Source organism: Cyprinus carpio, chromosome B2 (assembly GCF_018340385.1).
Source record: "Cyprinus carpio isolate SPL01 chromosome B2, ASM1834038v1, whole genome shotgun sequence".
Taxonomy (NCBI): Eukaryota; Metazoa; Chordata; class Actinopteri; order Cypriniformes; family Cyprinidae; genus Cyprinus; species Cyprinus carpio.
The window spans coordinates 320,563-338,340 of record NC_056598.1 but is presented as its reverse complement, the minus strand read 5'-3'; the positions used below and the strand labels follow the sequence as shown (position 1 = coordinate 338,340).

The following is a 17,778-nucleotide window of genomic DNA, read 5'->3' as shown; positions in this document are numbered from 1 at the left end:
CTGTTCCCTAGATTGCACAGTTTTCACTCAGGAGCCATTTGTTTTACCCCAGTTCTCCAGGCGTTTTTGGATCCTTAAGTCCAGTCATTTAAATGTGGTGCTCTCTGAAGCAGTTCCTGTCTAACTGCAAGCATAGTCCCACATCACATTCCTGGCACTTCCATTGGGTGCTCCTTTTGCATTTCATGCAACTCTGTGAAAGGTCTTGAGTATCACTCACAGGAACAGGCAGATGATCGCATCTCTCTCTCGGGCTGCCATCCAGGGGAACACCTGTGAGCTGAGCAGCTAGCTGCTCCTGAAAGTTTTGCCGTGTCATGTGCTTGTTGTGGTGGATGGCACACAACGCTTTGTGTAAAATTAAGCAGTTAGTCACTGCAATGTCCAGGAAGTGCTGGAAAATTGTTATGTACCACTTCAGTGTTTTACGGTGCACCGACTTTGTTCCGAGCATCTTGTTGGAGGTGTCAACTCCTCCCATGTACTTATTTTACAGCTACAGCTGCGACCATGGCCCCTCTGAGATGGTGTTGTGTTCGATGTGGACGGCCCATTTGCTTCTTCGTAGGTAACTGGAAAAGCCACATTAGGGGAAAAAATAGAACCATGTGTTACAAACTCACTATAAATTCCTAAAAATACTTTTCATTATAAAGCAAATTATTAGTAAGAGCAAAATTGTAAAAAAAAAAAAAAAAAAAAAAAAAAAACAAAGGACCTATAATACTAATACAATAACAATTAAATGAAAATAAAAATAAAGCCTGCAGTTGCTTAAACACATGCATGTGCACACAAACACACACACACATGCACGTACACACATACACACCTTTACAAAAACATGCAGATATAAGCATGCTTGCATACATGAACGCATGTACACACACATACATATACATCTTGTGTGCAAACACAAACAAGAATGTGGTGAGAAATTTGGAGAGGAGTAAGAAATTCAAATGGCCTGATGTATACCCTGAAGAAATAAATAAGTATGTAGGCCTGCTTCTCTACATGGGTGTGATGGATCTGCCAAAAGTGAGGGACAATTTTCCAGCACTTCCTGGACATTGCAGTGACCAATAGCTTCATTCTACACAAAGACATGCATGTACACATGCACACACACATATATACACACACGTACATGCACGTACACACATACACAAATACACAGATATACACATAAATGCATGCACGTACACACAGATTCGCATACACACCATATACTGTATAAGATACATGGACACATACACATGCACACTCACCTTTACACATATACATATATACACATTCACACACACAAACATACAGATATAAACATGCACACATTCAAACACACAAACATACAGATAAACATATGCACATACGCATGCACGTACACACACATACATATACACATGCACATGCTTGCGCACGCACCTATATACACACACACAGAGATATGTGCATGCACGTACATACACACAAACATGCATGCATGCAAACCTATGCACACACATAAGGTTACACAAGCAAACATGAACGCATGCATGCACATACGCACTAACACGCGTGTGCAACGCACATATACTACATAAGTGTGTGAAACAGTGCTTTTTCGAACTGAAACACGCAGTCTATGACTATTTTACTCACATTTCTCATTGATTAATCAGAAAGAAACATAACCTTCACTTACCAATCCACGTCTGGATCATTTAAGGTTGAATTAGCATTCTGGATGTATGAATGCAGAATACGCGGGTCCGAAGTCATGCTCAGCCTCTTCCCAGGTGTCATCAAAGATCAAATCAATCGCCTCCTCTCTTGTAAAACCTTTCCTCGCCATGTTTTTGTCCGTTTTTTAATTATATTTTGCACTCTCAAACCTGCTGCACTCCGTATCTCCCGCTTCAAATCCGGCCCTCCCCCCCATATCACTCAAAATGTTAATTTTTTAATCTTTCCAAAATTTTGCGATTTTGTTAATTGAAATAAAATTTGTGTAATTGCACCTTTATTGCATGTACACACTAGTAGCCTATGTGTATTTCTTGCTTAACACTTACATCATCCTCCACAATCAACACATTCATCGAAATGGTGATGTTGTAGATGATTGTTTGCCCATTTATTGTAGCTTCTCTTCAGTTTTGGCATTATGACAGTCAGCTGGTTTACATTAAAGTCGTTTTGATTTCCCCAATGAAATAAATGCTCAAGAGAAGTATGATTTTTACATTTTCTGAACAAAATGTGAGTGGTCTATACAAAATTTACAGCCATGATGTCAGGGTGTTATGGATGATTGTCAAGGCATTGCTAAGGTGTGCTGAGTGGTTGTTAGTGTGTTGCTATGGAGTTGCTATGCATTTCCCAAAAGCATTGTAAGCTAGATGTGGCAGCAAGTTCCACTGTTACCAACAAAATTCAACGATTCAGTGTTTCTCGTATATTAATTTAATAATTCAAGAAGTCTTACATGCACAAAATAATGTTTTTTTGAATAATGTACCAACAGCATAGCTTTATACACAATGTATAGTAAAGACCTTGTTTTTTGTGAACAAAGGAAACATCATGATCATGTGTAATAAATCATAAATCACGATGATGTACTCACCTTACTTAATGTCTTAATTAAGGTGTTGTTCATCCATGAAGTCATGAATGATAATGCATGAAGTAATGCATAATTCACACATTCATTTATGCATTAATTCATGGTAATTTGTGTACCTTTACCGTAAAGTGTTACCAATGTTTGTAGTGATTATAATTCTGATACCTAGTCATGTAGCTTCCTTTAAAATATAGATACCATAGTAACATTCTAAGTCAGTTAAATTCAGTTAGTTGCCTTTTTAAGTAGAGCTTCACACAGCAAACTTGCAGCAGCCATTCATCTTGTGATTATCTGTAGAAAGCATTGTCTGTAAGTTTTTTGTGATTAATTTGTATTCAATTTGATGAATTTGTTTATAAAGCTATGAAAGTACTATATAACATAAATGACACTAAAAGGATATATTAAAAAGGATATATGTGTTGTTAGAGATAACTATAGCTTCAGTATATTTCTGCTTTCTGTAGTTTCACTGTTTCAACACACACAGTCAACGTGGCGTGGAGTAAAGCTGCATTCTCGCACAAGTATACGTGTTGGAAAGATCTGTCTAACTTCAGGAAGAGAGACACCAAAGTGAGGGAGGAATAGCTGTGGTTAAATGTACTTGCACCTTCCAATACTTTTATGATACGAAATTGATGTAAACACAGTTAGTTATGTTTTCAGAACAGGACAAAACATCTGATATCTCGAAATAGATCTGTGCATTAATTTGAATGCAGCCTTTTAAAGCTGCCACTGTCTATGATGTCATCAGTAATAATCAAACAGCAATAATGCTGAGGAAAAAAGAAAATTCCATAACTATGATTGTCTGTAAACTTTTGGATACTTAAAGCACTGTCAGATGAATAATCTGTATCATGAATAAATCACGGCTGAAGGGTGTTGTTAGGCACGACGTGAAGCGGAGTCAGCCATGATTTATTTATTTACAGCCTAAGGTCTTCTGCTTGATTGAAAGAGAGCCAACTCTCATGTCTATGCAGTGTTTTGGTTCTGGGATATGGCTTCATGTTGTTGCTAAGGTGATCTAAATTGCTAGGCTGATTTTCACAGTTTCTATAGTGATATTTAAAGACTGTCTGCCAGTCTGAATCAAAAGAGTCCAACCCTGTGATTCTATGTTGTTCAGGTACCAAGATATGGCTAGCTCAAATTACTACACGGTTGCTAGGGTACTCTAAATGGTTGTGTGATGCTTTGCCTTGGTGGTCAGCAATGATTTTTTTTTTAAATAAGAGAGCTTATACAGTATGTAAGACAAAAAGAAAAAAATCGCTGCAAGTTATGCAAGAAGTTAAACATTTTTCCTTTGGAGTAAGATGCACTGATAAATTGCACACAACAATACTAAGAGTGTGTATAATGAAAATATGTTTGATTTTAATTTCATTTTTCATTTTTTAAATAAGAATCCAAAATGCAGAACTCAAGTATAAGATGTCCACCATAAATCTCACAACTCTTAATGAATGCAGTCAAAAGTAATGAATATTAATGTATTGATATGTTTGCATATTGCAGTTTGCATGTACAAAGAGCCTTCACTGCATGATATTGAAGAGAAGCAACGCTCCAGGAAAAGCTCAGGAACCCCAACAATGAACGGAGGCAAAGTGGTCAACCAGGACTCCACATAGCAGGGTCCAAACACAGGAGGCTACTGTGAAAGAGTAACCCCTTCCCCTTGCCCTCGCACCTCCAACCACAGGAATAGTACAATACGCTACAATAAGATAACAAACTGAACTCTTGCCTGAGAAAACTTTTAAAAGAACACAGAGGGGGGGGGGGAATAAGAGAAATAAATGTTACCATTCCAATCAGGAGCTGAACTCACATTTTATGCAAAAAAAAGTCCAATGGATTCACTGAACAGTCATTTGATTTTCAAAAATATTAATATTATTTGGAGTTAATTTTGCGAGAAATGAGCTTTAAAACATTCTTATGTTTTCATTTTCATGTGTATGCTCTCAGCTATTTATGCTTTACTGTCAAATTGTGAATGTTTCGCTTTTCACTCAATGTCATTATTTCTGTTTGTGAATATTATGCAGATTTGACCAAGTGTTTTGGCTTATTTTACTTTATTTTATTAATAATTTTTTTTTTTTTTTTTTTTTTTTTTTTTTTTTTTTGGTATTACCTAAGAGGTAATGGTAAATGCACTTTGTGAATCCAAATTATTGAAATGTCAGGAGGGTGAATCTAGAATGTATGCACAGATATTGTAGAAGCTTTTTTGATCTTAGAGCATTTCATATCTTATTAATTTTGGTATGAGGTAATATCCACTTTGACACTTCTTCAAAAATCATGCCTGCCTTGATGCACAAGTACACTGTATATGTGTATGCTTGAAGTCCCCCTGAGGTGAAAATCAAGTTTCTTATGTTGTTTATTTGTCTATGAGGTGTTTTTAGTATGCTTTTAGACAAACCATGTGACAATCCATTTATCATCACGATTGCTGAGTATTTTCTCCTTAAAACTGTAGTTTGCCAAAGGCAGTCATAGAAACGCAGTTTGAAACTGCCTTTTTTTTTTTTGTTTTTTTTTTTTTTTTTTTTGCTACGTTTTTTTTTTTTTTTTTTTTTTTTTGCATCAAGGGATCCTATCCTTAGCATATCATTAACTGTGCTGCAAAGCAGAGCGTCTAGTGAGAAGGCAGCTAGGTTAATCCGGTAACAGTTATTTTTTTTTCTTTAGATATTTTACTAACTGTTAATATTTCCCTCATTTTCACAATGTCATGTGCTGTTAGTGCTTATTTATTTGTATTTAGAACCACTAACTTGAATAATAACCCGCGGCAGCATTGTAAAAGTAGTCAGACACACCTCTCCTACATTGACATCCGCTCTTCACACGCATATGATCGTGGACATGATTTGGAATCACAAATATGGCTGCATTTAAGTCTTCAATGCATTTTGAGAGCACAGCATTAGATTAGATTAGATTCAACTTTATTGTCATTGCACATGTAAGGTACAAGGCAACGAAATGCAGTTAGCATCTAACCAGAAGTGCAATAAGCAGTAAGTACAGAATATACAAGGTCTACAATATGTTACGATTGTACAATAAATATACAGATAAGGCAGTATTATGGACGTAATTTACAGATTTTTAAATACTATCAGCATGATATACAGATAGGTGTGCTATGAACATACTATACAGATGGATTATGTAAAAGTGTATGTACACTATAAGCAGAAACTATGAACATATGAACATCATTTACACTAGTGCAATGGACAGTAAAGTGCATAGAAAATATTTCAGTGTGCAAATTGATTACTCAGTATTCTGGATAAACAGACAGTAGTGCAAGTAATAACAAGTTTACTGTTTTTTGCTTGTTTGTAAATAAATAAATAAATCAGATGTAGGGGTGAGTGCGTTGGGGGGTGTCAGAGGGCAGAGTTCAGTAAGGAGACAGCTGTAGGGAAAAAGCTGTTTCTGAATCTGCTGGTCCTTGTCCGGAGGCTCCTGAAGTGCCTCCCGGAGAGCAGGAGGTTAAACAGTCTGTGGTCAGGGTGAGAGGAGTCCTTAAGAATGCTGCGAGCTCAACGTAGACAGCGTTTCCTCTGGAAAACATTGTCAAGTAAGTCAATTTAATGAATTTTACAGTATCCACTATAGTTGTCCGCTAGTAAAACAGTTTTATCAGTCATTATCCGTACAAACCAGCGCAAACACATAATGTTACCTCACGAAGTTAGCCATCAGTCTCCTTGCTTACGTTTAGCATACTAGCTTATTTCTGGTTCAAACCATAGACTGTATAAAAACAAGGAACGTAACGTGTCCGTGATGTCACCCGTAGACTCATGAAGAGCGTTTTTGAAGCTCAAAGTGTGCAGAGCGGGCCGTCGCCATCTTGGCAGAGCATCACCGTGCGACTCTCCTGGATAATCGAAAATGGGCAAAAAGGCGGGAGCTGGTTGCTGAAGCCACGCCCACCTAGCTCGACGGCAGTGTCAGCAGCGGCAATCCACCTGTCACTCAATTGGCCACACCCTTAATTATGCAGAACTTTAAGGCTTAATATTTAATTTAAACGGATAAGTTTAAAAAAAATCATCCCCCTCAAAGTTTTCACGAAGGGCAAAATTAGCTATATAGACCAAAATCATTTTTGGTCAACCAGGCTGTAAACATGTTTTTTTCTGCTGTAAAGTTGGGCATTTTAACATGGGGAGTCTATGGGACTGACTTCCTTTTGCAGCCAGCCTCAAGCAGCCAGTCGATGAATTGCAGTTTTAGTCACTTCATTGTTGGCTTCACTAGAGAGAATAGGAGGTTGCCGCTCGGTTCAAACACATATGGCTTAATTAAACCAATATTTCCACTTGCCATTGCCATTGAATCAGTTGTACAGTTCAGTTAGTAGATCAGAGGTGCTGGCCCATGGCTGGCTGGTGTGTGAATGAGTGGAGGCGGTGCTAATTTGCATATTCATAGATCCGCGTATAGTAAATGAGGCAAGGGTGTAGGGTTACATTCAAGCTATTTTAAGGCATGAGAAAATTGTTTTCACAAGAAAAAAAACATTTCAATATGTCATTTTGATGATCAAAGATGAGTTTTAAAGTATAAAAATTTTGACTACAGGGGGACTTTAACACCTCTAAACTGCATCTTGGTTTCAGTTGGAGCGTGACACTCTTTGTTATAATGAACAGCCAGACTTTGGATAATAAGTAGAGGATTCCCTGTGAATTACCCACAAATTTCCTTGCACTCAAGCAAACTTAAAAAATTTAACAAACAAATAAGGATTCCGTAGTCCTAAAAGTGTGATGTTGACACCAACCCTGTCCAATCAAAAGCACAAAGAAGGCCAGTTGTTTTGCCCCTGTACAGGGTTTCCAGGAAGTCGGCCTGGACAGGGTGGGTGGATTGTGGACTAGGCGGAGTCTGGCATTCATAAGTCTTCCAATAAAAAATGTCATGAGAGCTGTGCCCAAGTATGCAGTAACGAGGTGCAACAAAGACACTTTAAATGCATAAGTCATCAGAAGTGTGTTTGTAGTTAACTAGGGAATGATCAAATGAATAACACGTGTACAAAGAGTGTAAAAACAGGCATGCAAAGGCTGTCCAGATGAACTTGGTTTCCAGAAAAGAAAACACTGTATTTTCTCTTTATTTTTCATGTTTGCAGATGTTTTCACCTTAAAGAAATACAATCATATATGTATGAATAATGAGATATATAAAATATGCATTGATATTATAAACAAAATTAAATTAGGATTAAGAATAAAAGTATGATATTTAAAGCTTTAATCCCTGTGTGCATATCTTATTTTCCAAGGATTCCCATGAGCAATTTTACAATTATATACAGTTATTGTATTTAATGCAGCACAGGCAGCATTTAAAATGCATTTACACAGAATTAAAAACTGCAGAAATAAGAAATTTAATATTTTAAGCATTGGGTTACTAATGGCACTCCCCCAGGGTACTTTGTCACAAAATAGACATGTTTAACTTTAAAATTCTACTGTCAACTTCAGGAGGTCAAACTAATACAAAACTAGGTAAAACTAATACTACTGGTCATGGTCATTCTTGGGTGTCACTGTTAGAGAGACAAAATTATTCTTAGGTAACATTAATTAGGTAATAACTAAAATATAGTTCTTACAATAAATAAAAGAAAATTAACATTATATGCATTAACAGAATATGTCTATAATTATTGTTGCATATAGTCGAGAAAATGAACTATTATTTCCATTATATTTGATAAAGAATTTATATTAAGACCCAGATTTGTGCCTCAATACTAAGCAGTAATGGGAAACCAATTTGTAGGAGATGCTGAATATAGAGACATGAAACTGTGAATGAAAAATATTTAAATGAAATGAAAAAAATATAAATGATAAATGATTAAATCTGCTATGACAACAACAGATGACTGATCTCAACTGCATCTGAGGCGTGTCAACTTTTAATGTGGCATTGCATCTCTACACAAAATTTGGAGGCAGCACAGAGTCTCCTCAGGGCAATCGTAATGCCTTATTTTTAAAATTCAAATGACTGAAAAATGTTTTATCCCAGGTTTAGGTAAGTCCAGTGATATCATCCTGAAAGTTAAATCACTCAAGCAGCAATCCAACTTGACATTTTAGAATTTCACTTCTCTGCCCTTAAGTCTCCTTGTTGTCATGGAAACAGACTTTCCCTACTGTCTGTAAAGAGAAAGTAAGAGGAGGGGCTGGAGGGAGAGGAGGGCTGCTTTCAGGCAAATTATGTTTTTTTTTTTTTTTTTTTTTGAGGGATTGAGATTGTGTTTGTGATTGTTTCTCACCTTCTCTTCTCTTCAAAGTCACACTATGTACATATGGACACCCAATGGAAGTGATATACAGTTACAAGTATCTGAGAAGAATGACAGCATGTCTCTCTCTCTCTCTCTCTGTGTGTGTGTGTGTGTGTGTGTGTGTGTGTGTGTGTGTGTGTGTGTGTGTGTGTAATCTCTGTGTATGTCTCTCTTTTTGTGTTTTGAAAGAAATGGAGAGAAACGAGAAACATCCTAATTTGGCCTCCACGTACACCAAAAATTAAACTCTCTGATCAAAGACATCATATCAGTACCATACCCCAACCTTTATTGAAAAAAAAAAACACTTCATTTAATTGCTCTCTCTGTCCTGCCTGCAAATCCCCTCTTTTCTTAACAGAATATTCATTTGATAAATCTACTGGAGTTGTAAACTTTTTTTTTTTCATCGCTCTGTTATTCCATTCTTTTATATTTTTAATTTTGCACTCATCTACACTGATTATATTGTTTGGTTAGAGATCTTCATCTTAAGGGATTGCCTGGTTTTGTTTATTCTCTTCCCTCCTCTCTCGGGAGGGACAAGAATACCCTTACAGACTTGGAACATCAAGGTCATCATTATGAAATAATTGGTCTCCTTTTAATTAATGTGACTGGCCTGCTCGCTTAGATCTTCAATGCTACAAAACATCTGTCAGACTTTTGGACCCGTTTTGCCTCTGTAGTTCTTCCTGTATTTCCTTTTATGGTCTTTTCTTGTTCTTGTTTAGTTTTATTACTTTATGATTCCATGCACCTGTGTTCCCCTGATTGCCCTGTGTTTAAAAGTCCCAGTCTGTTCAGTTTGTGGTTGTCGGGTCTACTTGTTGGATGTTGTGTGTTTCCCATGTTCCTGTAGTGGATTTACCCCTGTGATTAAAGTATTAAAGATTGTGAAGGTTTCTCTGCATCTCCATCATTCTTCCCACAGTGAATCGTGACAGAAGACCCGACCAAAAACAGTCACCTCAGTGTTTTTCCCTTTGTTTTCTCGTTTTTCCCAGTGTCTTTTTTTCCCGTTGCCCTTCTTCGCCCCGAATACCTCCTCCTCCTGCTGGAGCAGGGGGATAAAGCTCTCAAGGACCATACTAGACTGTTCCTGCTACTAGCAAACACCACCATCTACACGGACAATGAGCTCTGTGCGTTCTACGAGCCGTTGTCCAAAGATGGTCCTTGAGAGGACTTCACCACATTTGTGGAGTGCCACTTCGGACCCAGTGCCCAGCCTACCATCTCTCGCCTGTGCAGATCAATGCCCGAGCCCACCACTGATGGAGAGCCGGAGCCCCCCGCGACCGATGGGCCATCGCCGCACGGAGCGACAGAGCTAAGGATGTTTTCTGTGTTCCTGTAGTGGATTTACCACTGTGATTCAAGTATTAAAGATTGTAAACGTTTCTCTACATCTCCATCGTTCTTCCCACAGCGAATCGTGACATCAAAGATTTGATGATGTTGAATAATTGGATCAATAATCAATAACTGTTGGATTTTTCAATGATAAAGTTAATAAGAAAAAGTTAGGGAGAATTCATTAGAAATAACGTCAGATAAATAACATTTTATGGCATTAATTTGTGCTATATCTTTGTTGTCACAGCAGGTCAGGGAAACAGGGAAAGCCAGATCTAATTGCAGCTTTAAATTTTAATGAACAAAAACAGAGTTATAATTCACAGGTAAAAAACACAACAGCTTCATAACAACAAAGACAATACTAAACAAAAATAGACCAGAACTGAAGGCTTAAATACAAATGATAATAATAAAAAAGTGCACAAGGAAATCAGTAACCATGGAAACAAATAAGCAATATGAACTAAGGAAAACAAAACATAGAAAACGTCTCCAGGTTACGTATGTAACCATGGTTTCCCGAAGGGAATGAGATGCTGCATTGGAAAACGCTATGGAAATGCCTTCAGCGTGACTACACTCTGAATCACATGTGCAATCAGTCCAATGGAAGGGTAAGACATCTCGGGCGGGTGACGTAAAGAACAGGAAGCTATAAAAGCGTGTGTGGTTGAAACCGGTGTCAGCTTCTAGGAATGAAGCAAGTGCTCGCAGGGATGCTGGAAGTATGGCCCTGAGACACAGCATCTCGTTCCCCTCGGGGAACCATAGTTACATACATAACCTGGAGATGGCCCCCTTCAGGAACTCGAGCTGCATTGGAAAACGTTATGGTAACAAGTATGCCCATGCCGCCAGACTTGCAAATCCCTGCCTAGTGTGGAAGAGCACAGCTAGGACGAGAGAACAGAAGAGCTAGGAGTGGCTCGCATATCTAGGTCATAGAATCTGACGAACCTGAGGGGCATGAACAATCCCGCTGTGTTGCAGATGTCCTACATGGACACACCTGCCAAAAAGGCCTTAGAGGCTGCCACACATTGAGTTGAGTGAGCCCTGACCCCCAGACGTGAGGGGAGATCACAGGACTCATAAGCAGTAGAAATGGCATCAACTACCCACCGGCTGAGGGTCTCTTTAGCAGCAGGAAGACCTCTCTTGGGGGGACTATAGCACACAAGCAGTTGATCCACCTTTCTTCACAGGACTGCTCTGCCTTTCTCCACAGGGCAGCTCTGTGGACATATTCACCCAGTGCTCACACTACAATTAAGCTTCTGCTGGTCAGGTTCCCTGAAGGTAGGAGGACAGAAGGTCTGACGTATGATAGGCTGTGGCATGATAGAGGGGACTTTAGGAACATAACCCGCTCGAGGGTAGAGAAAAGCCTTGGCCAAGCCGGGCGCAAAGTCTAGGTAGGAAGGGGCCACTGAGAGGACCTGCAGATCCCCTACTCTCTTTAAAGAAGATATCGCCAAAAGTAAAACAGTTTTAATGGTGAGAAAGTGATCAGAAATCTACTAGCTACTAGCAGCAGGCAGAACCCCTTCCCGGCACACTCTCTCTAGAGCTCCCGGGAGCAGAGCAACTGGGAGAAAGGCGTACAGACGATGCCTCGGCCACGTCTGTACCATGGCATCCAGCTCCACTGTCAGGCAAAGTCAGGGAAAACCAGAGGGGACAGTGCAATGTCATCTGAGTTGCAAACAGGTCCACCTGAGCCTGGCCAAAAATTCTCCATGTCTGCTTCACCACCTCGGGGTGAAGCCTCCATTTCCCTGGGCATCGGCCCCTGCCTCGACAGGATGTCTGCTCCCATATTTAGATGCCCAGGAATATGCACTGCTCTCAATGAAAGGAGTTTGTCCTGGGACCACACAAGGATCTGGTGTGCCAGCTTGTACAAGGGGTGCGAACGCAGACCTCCTTGATGATTGATGTAAGTGACCACCACTGTCTTGTCAGTGCGCACCAACACATGATGATCTCTTAGCTCCGGGAGGAAGTGCTTCAAAGCTCGAAACACGGCCAGAATCTCCAGGCAATTGATGCGCCACATGAGATGGCGACCGGTCCACAGACTGCAGGCAGGGTGGCCACTCATGACCGCTCCCCAGCCAGTGAGGGATACGTCCGTCGCTAGCATTACACGGTGACAAGGAGCTCCCAACACTGGGCCCTAAGACAAGAACCAAGACTTCCTCCACATGTCCAAGCCACATGACCTTGATCATGCAAAGAGGGTTTCCTCTTGGAGTGAACCCCTTGGTCTTGAGCCACCACTGTAGGGGTTTCATGTACAGCAGGCCAAAAGGTATGACGTTGGACTCGGCTGCCATCAGACCCAGCAGTTTCTGAAACTGCTTGAAAGTGAGTGACAGGCCTTCTCTGACTCTCGCAACTGCAGTGAGGATAAATTCAATCTGAGCATGAGACAGCTGTGCCTGCATCATGGTCGAATCCCACACCAAGCCCAGATAAGTGGTCCTCTGTAATGGAGAAAGCACACTTTTCTTGGCTTTTAGTCTTAACCCCAGCTCTTTCATGTGCGCGAGAACAATATCTTGATACCAAACTGCTAACTGCTCTGACTGAGCCAAAATCAAAAAATCGTCAAGGTAATTCAGAATGCGGATTGTGAGCATTCTGAACTTCAGACACGCACCAGCCTAACCTGCCACCGTATACCCCTTGCCCACGCAGACAACGCATAGACTGTGATTCAGAGGCGTTACCATAGCGTTTTCCGACGCAGCTCGAGTTCTTGAAGGGGAACCAGGTTTAACTAACCAAAAGTCCATAGAAAATAAAACAGAACTGAACAGAGCCAGTGTATTTGTGTTATGCAGAGCTGCAATGTTTTACTCCATCCACACAAAAAATTAGAAAATAGTAACACAAACAACTACAAACATAATACACTCACATGCCAAGACCCCTAATATTCATAATGACAGCATTAGCTATGCAAATCTGCTGCGGTTCAGTTGCCAGTTGTTACAGTAAATGCTTGAATCTCACATAAATGTATCCCTCATCTCACTGCACCAAGAGAATGTGTAACATTCAAAAGCAAAGAGCAAAGCAAACTGATACATTTCCTTTTCTATAAGGACAAAGTCTGTGTCCTTCTTAATAGGATAGGGGGTATTTACTGTAAGGTGTGTTCTTTATTTTGCTTCATGCAGGCATTTTTGACCTAACTGAAAGTCTTGCCCTGTGAGCTTATTCTCTCTTCAAAAAGACTAATGAAGTAAAACTTTTTGTCTAATGCAATAAACTGTGAAACAGTGGCGTGACTGACAAACCTTCAATAAACCAAACACTGTGGAGTAGGCTATAGGACATGTGAAACAAGAAACATTCAAAGGGCTGTCAGAAACAGCTTATATAAACCCAGAAGTGAATTTTGTATACAATAGATTTACCTCCACTGCTATAATAATAAATTTGGCAACAATGAAGTAAAATTTATTAACATTAGTTAACACATTAGGTATCATGTCCTAACAATGAACAATGATTTCACACGGCTCTGCCGTTTTAGCTCGTAAATGATGTTTGGTGTTTTCATTTATTCAATGAATGATTGTTAATTTTTTTTTAAATTATTATTTTTTTTCATTGATATTGTGTTTTATTTAAGTGATTCACTCATTACAAAGACAAATAAGTCTCATTATAATTGTATTGCTTTTACACCCACATTAACACACTCGTTAGGAAGGACTTGTTTAAACAAATTACTGTGTCACTCCACATTTAATGCCTAGTTCATCAAACCACCCACATAAATCTATTTCAGCTTAGTATCATCCCTATAATATTGAGACATATGTTTATGAGATGTGCTAGAAAAAATAAACAATGTGGGGTTGCTGAGGGGACACCTACACACAGAATTACACAATAATTCCAGTCTACTGGAACATTTAACACACATGGTGACAGCAGACATGACATGAACTAACAAAGCAGTATTGCAAGCAGCAGTACAGCCTAGTGGTGCTAACAGTGTCCCAGTATAACTGCAGAGGAAAATCTTCAACAGAGCCACTGGAGCTATGCGAGATATTATTATAACTAATGAAAACATGGTTCTGATAGATAGATAGATAGATAGATAGATAGATAGATAGATAGATAGATAGATAGATAGATAGATATGAATGTTAATTTGATGTCCAATACCGACGTCAGCTGACGTTGATATTTGCTATTTTTAGGTGGTGTAAACGAAAATCCAATGTTAATTCAATGTGAAATTGGCATCAAATACTGACGTCAACCCGATTTTCATTCTCAACCAGAATGCAACGTCTGTCCGGCGTCAACCTGATGTTATATTCATGTCCTGTGCCTGCTGGGACAGTCTGTGGCACTGAAAAGGCACTGACAAATAATTGTGGTTAAAAATAAATAGAAAAATTGCCATTGAAATATGGCTATATCAGACACTTGCACTTAACATTTCATGAAAATCAAGCTCAAATGGAGTTAACAAGGTTTTTGATCAGCGAATGAGTGTTATTGTATGTTATTAGAATGGCTGTATCTGAGGTAATACAGGTGCTGGTCATATAATTAGAATATCATCAAAAAGTTTATTTCACTAATTCCATTCAAAAAGTGAAACTTGTAAATTATATTTATTCATTACAGACAGACTGATATATTTCAGATGTTTATTTCTTTTAATTTTGATGTTTATAACTGACCACTAAGGAATATCCCAAAATCAGTATCTTAGAAAATTAGAATATTGTGAAAAGGTTCAATATTGAAGACACCTGGTGCCACACTCTAATCAGTTAATTAACTCAAAACACCTGCAAAGCCTTTAAATGGTCTCTCAGTCTAGTTCTGTAGGCTACAGAATCATGGGGAAGACTGCTGAATTGACAGTTGTCCAAAAGACGACAACTGACACCTTGCACAAGGAGGGCAAGACACAAAAGGTCATTGCAAAAGAGGCTGGCTGTTCACAGAGCTCTGTGTCCAAGCACAGGGATAACCGCACCCTGGAGAGGATTGTGAAACAAAACCCATTCAAAAATGTGGGGGAGATTCACAAAGAGTGGACTGCAGCTGGAGTAAATGCTTCAAGAACCACTACACACAGATGAATGCAAGACATAGGTTTCAGCTGTCGGATTCCTTGTGTCAAGCCACTCTTGAACAACAGACAGCGTCAGAAGCGTCCTGCTTCAAAAAGGACTGGACTGCTGCTGAGTAGTCCAAAGTTATGTGCTCTGATGAAAGTAAATTTTGCATTTCCTTTGGATATCAGGGTCCCAGAGTCTGCAGGAAGAGAGGAGAGGCACACAATCCACGTTGCTTGAGGTCCAGTGTAAAGTTTCCACAGTCAGTGATGGTTTGTGGTGCCATGTCATCTGCTGGTGTTGGTCCACTGTGTTTTCTGAGGTCCAAGATCAACGCAGCCATATACCAGGAAGTTTTAGAGCACTTCATGCTTCCTGCTGCTGACCAACTTTATGGAGATGCAGATTTCATTTTCCAACAGTACTTGGCCCCAGCACACAGTGCCAAAGCTTCCAGTACCTGGTTTAAGGACCATGGTATCCCTGTTCTTAGTTGGCCAGCAAACTCACCTGACCTTAACCCCATAGAAAATCTATGGGGTATTGGGAAGAGGAAGATGCGATATGCCAGACCCAACAATGCAGAAGAGCTGAAGGCCACTATCAGAGCAACCTGGGCTCTCATAACACCTGAGCAGTGCCACAGACTGATCGACCCCATGCCACGCTGCATTGCTGCAGTAATTCAGGCAAAAGGAGCCCCAACTAAGTATTGAGTGCTGTACATGCTCATACCTTTCATTTTTATACTTTTTAGTTGGCCAAGATTTCTAAAAATCCTTTCTTTGTATTGGTCTTAAGTTATATTCTAATTTTCTGAGATACTGAATTTGGGATTTTCCGTAGTTGTCAGTTATAATCATCAAAATTAAAATAAATAAACATTTGAAATATATCAGTCTGTGTGTAATGAATGAATATAATATACAAGTTTCACTTTTTGAATGGAATTAATAAAATAAATCAACTTTTTGTTGATATCCTAATTATATGACCAGCACCTGTACATGCATCACATTACGCTTTCATCAATTTACAGGTTATAACATTTATTTTAGCTACTGTATATGGCCAAAATCTCATGATATAAACAATGAAGAGCTATATGCACAGGATATTTAAAATATACAAAAGTATACTGGCTACAAATAGATGGCAAATGCTTACACTCTTCTCTGCTCTTCAAACACACAAAAAACATTAGCCTTTACAGTGGAAAATTATTTTAGTTTTATCTGGATGGCAAATGCTTATACCAGTTATTTATTTACCCTTGCAATTTGAACAAGCAGAGATCTGTCTCCAGGCTGTGCACATTGTGTCAATCTGAATGGAGGCGGAGTGAAGTTACAAGAATTTGCTGACAGTTTGAGGATCCAATGGCATTACAAAGTTCTACTGACAAGCTATTTTAAATGCTTTTCATTGGTTAAATACTTGTAAAACCCTCAAACAGACACAAGGAAGACCAATTGCACTGATTTAAAATAATAATACCAAAATATAATAGAGAAATGAAGTTTGGATAATTTTCCATGGCACACCTGACTGGGCTAACGAAAACTGGGGAAACGCCACCCCTGTTTTAAACCAAATTAGTTTAAACTTATGATATATGGTTTTCTGAGCATACAATTTGGAAGCATGTGCACAGAAAGCAGTTGTCACACATCATGTGAGTACTAAACTAAACTTGTGCTTACTAAATTTGCGCTTAAACTGTCAAATACACAAGTTTGTTAAAAACACACAAGTTACAAAAACTTGCATGAAATCGCGTGTTTATATTAGATCTGTGTGGCAGAAGCATAATATTGTGATGAATAATGAGAGGATGCAAGATGCAAGTAAACAAGTTAAATTATATTGATGGTCAGAGTACAGACACGGGCCGGGGACAAACACTCAGGTGGTGGTGGTGAAGCAGGGACGAGATGGCGATCCGGTGGTGGTACGGTGAAGAGCGTGAAGAGAACCCCAGGAACCGTGGAACATCCAGACGACACAAGGAACTGACGAAATCCAAACGTCACGAAGAACTGACGAAATCCAACGGAGAACGGGGCTCGACGAGACACAAGAACAGGACGCACACCAGGGAACAACAACACAACGATCTGACAACATGAGAGGGAATTTACTGACATATAAAGGGAGGTGAAATCAACGACAGCTGGTGACACTAATCAACACAATGAGTAACCACACCCACACAATTACACTCACACAGACACCTCAGTGTGAGACAGCCGATTCATGAACCGTGACAAATATATACTAAATAAATCATTAAATTATTTCTCTTTTGTCTCCTCTCAGGCTGGGGCTCTAAATAGTGTTCTGTG

General features: G+C 39.2%; 1 protein-coding gene across 2 annotated transcripts in view; it reads left to right on the top strand.

Annotated features, from left to right (window-relative positions):
* LOC122136124 (fibroblast growth factor 12-like) overlaps positions 1-12,937 on the top strand; it is a 44,339-nt gene extending 31,402 nt beyond the window's left edge. The window contains exon 2 of one of the 2 annotated variants that reach the window (XM_042717634.1): positions 9,977-12,937. In XM_042717634.1, the coding sequence (XP_042573568.1) occupies positions 9,977-10,152 (176 nt within the window). In that variant the 3' untranslated portion in view covers positions 10,153-12,937. Of the gene's footprint in view, positions 1-4,141; positions 5,195-9,976 lie in introns of those variants that run through there. The other variant, XM_042717635.1, reaches the window with a different exon arrangement.
* The last annotated feature ends 4,841 nt before the right edge of the window (positions 12,938-17,778 follow it).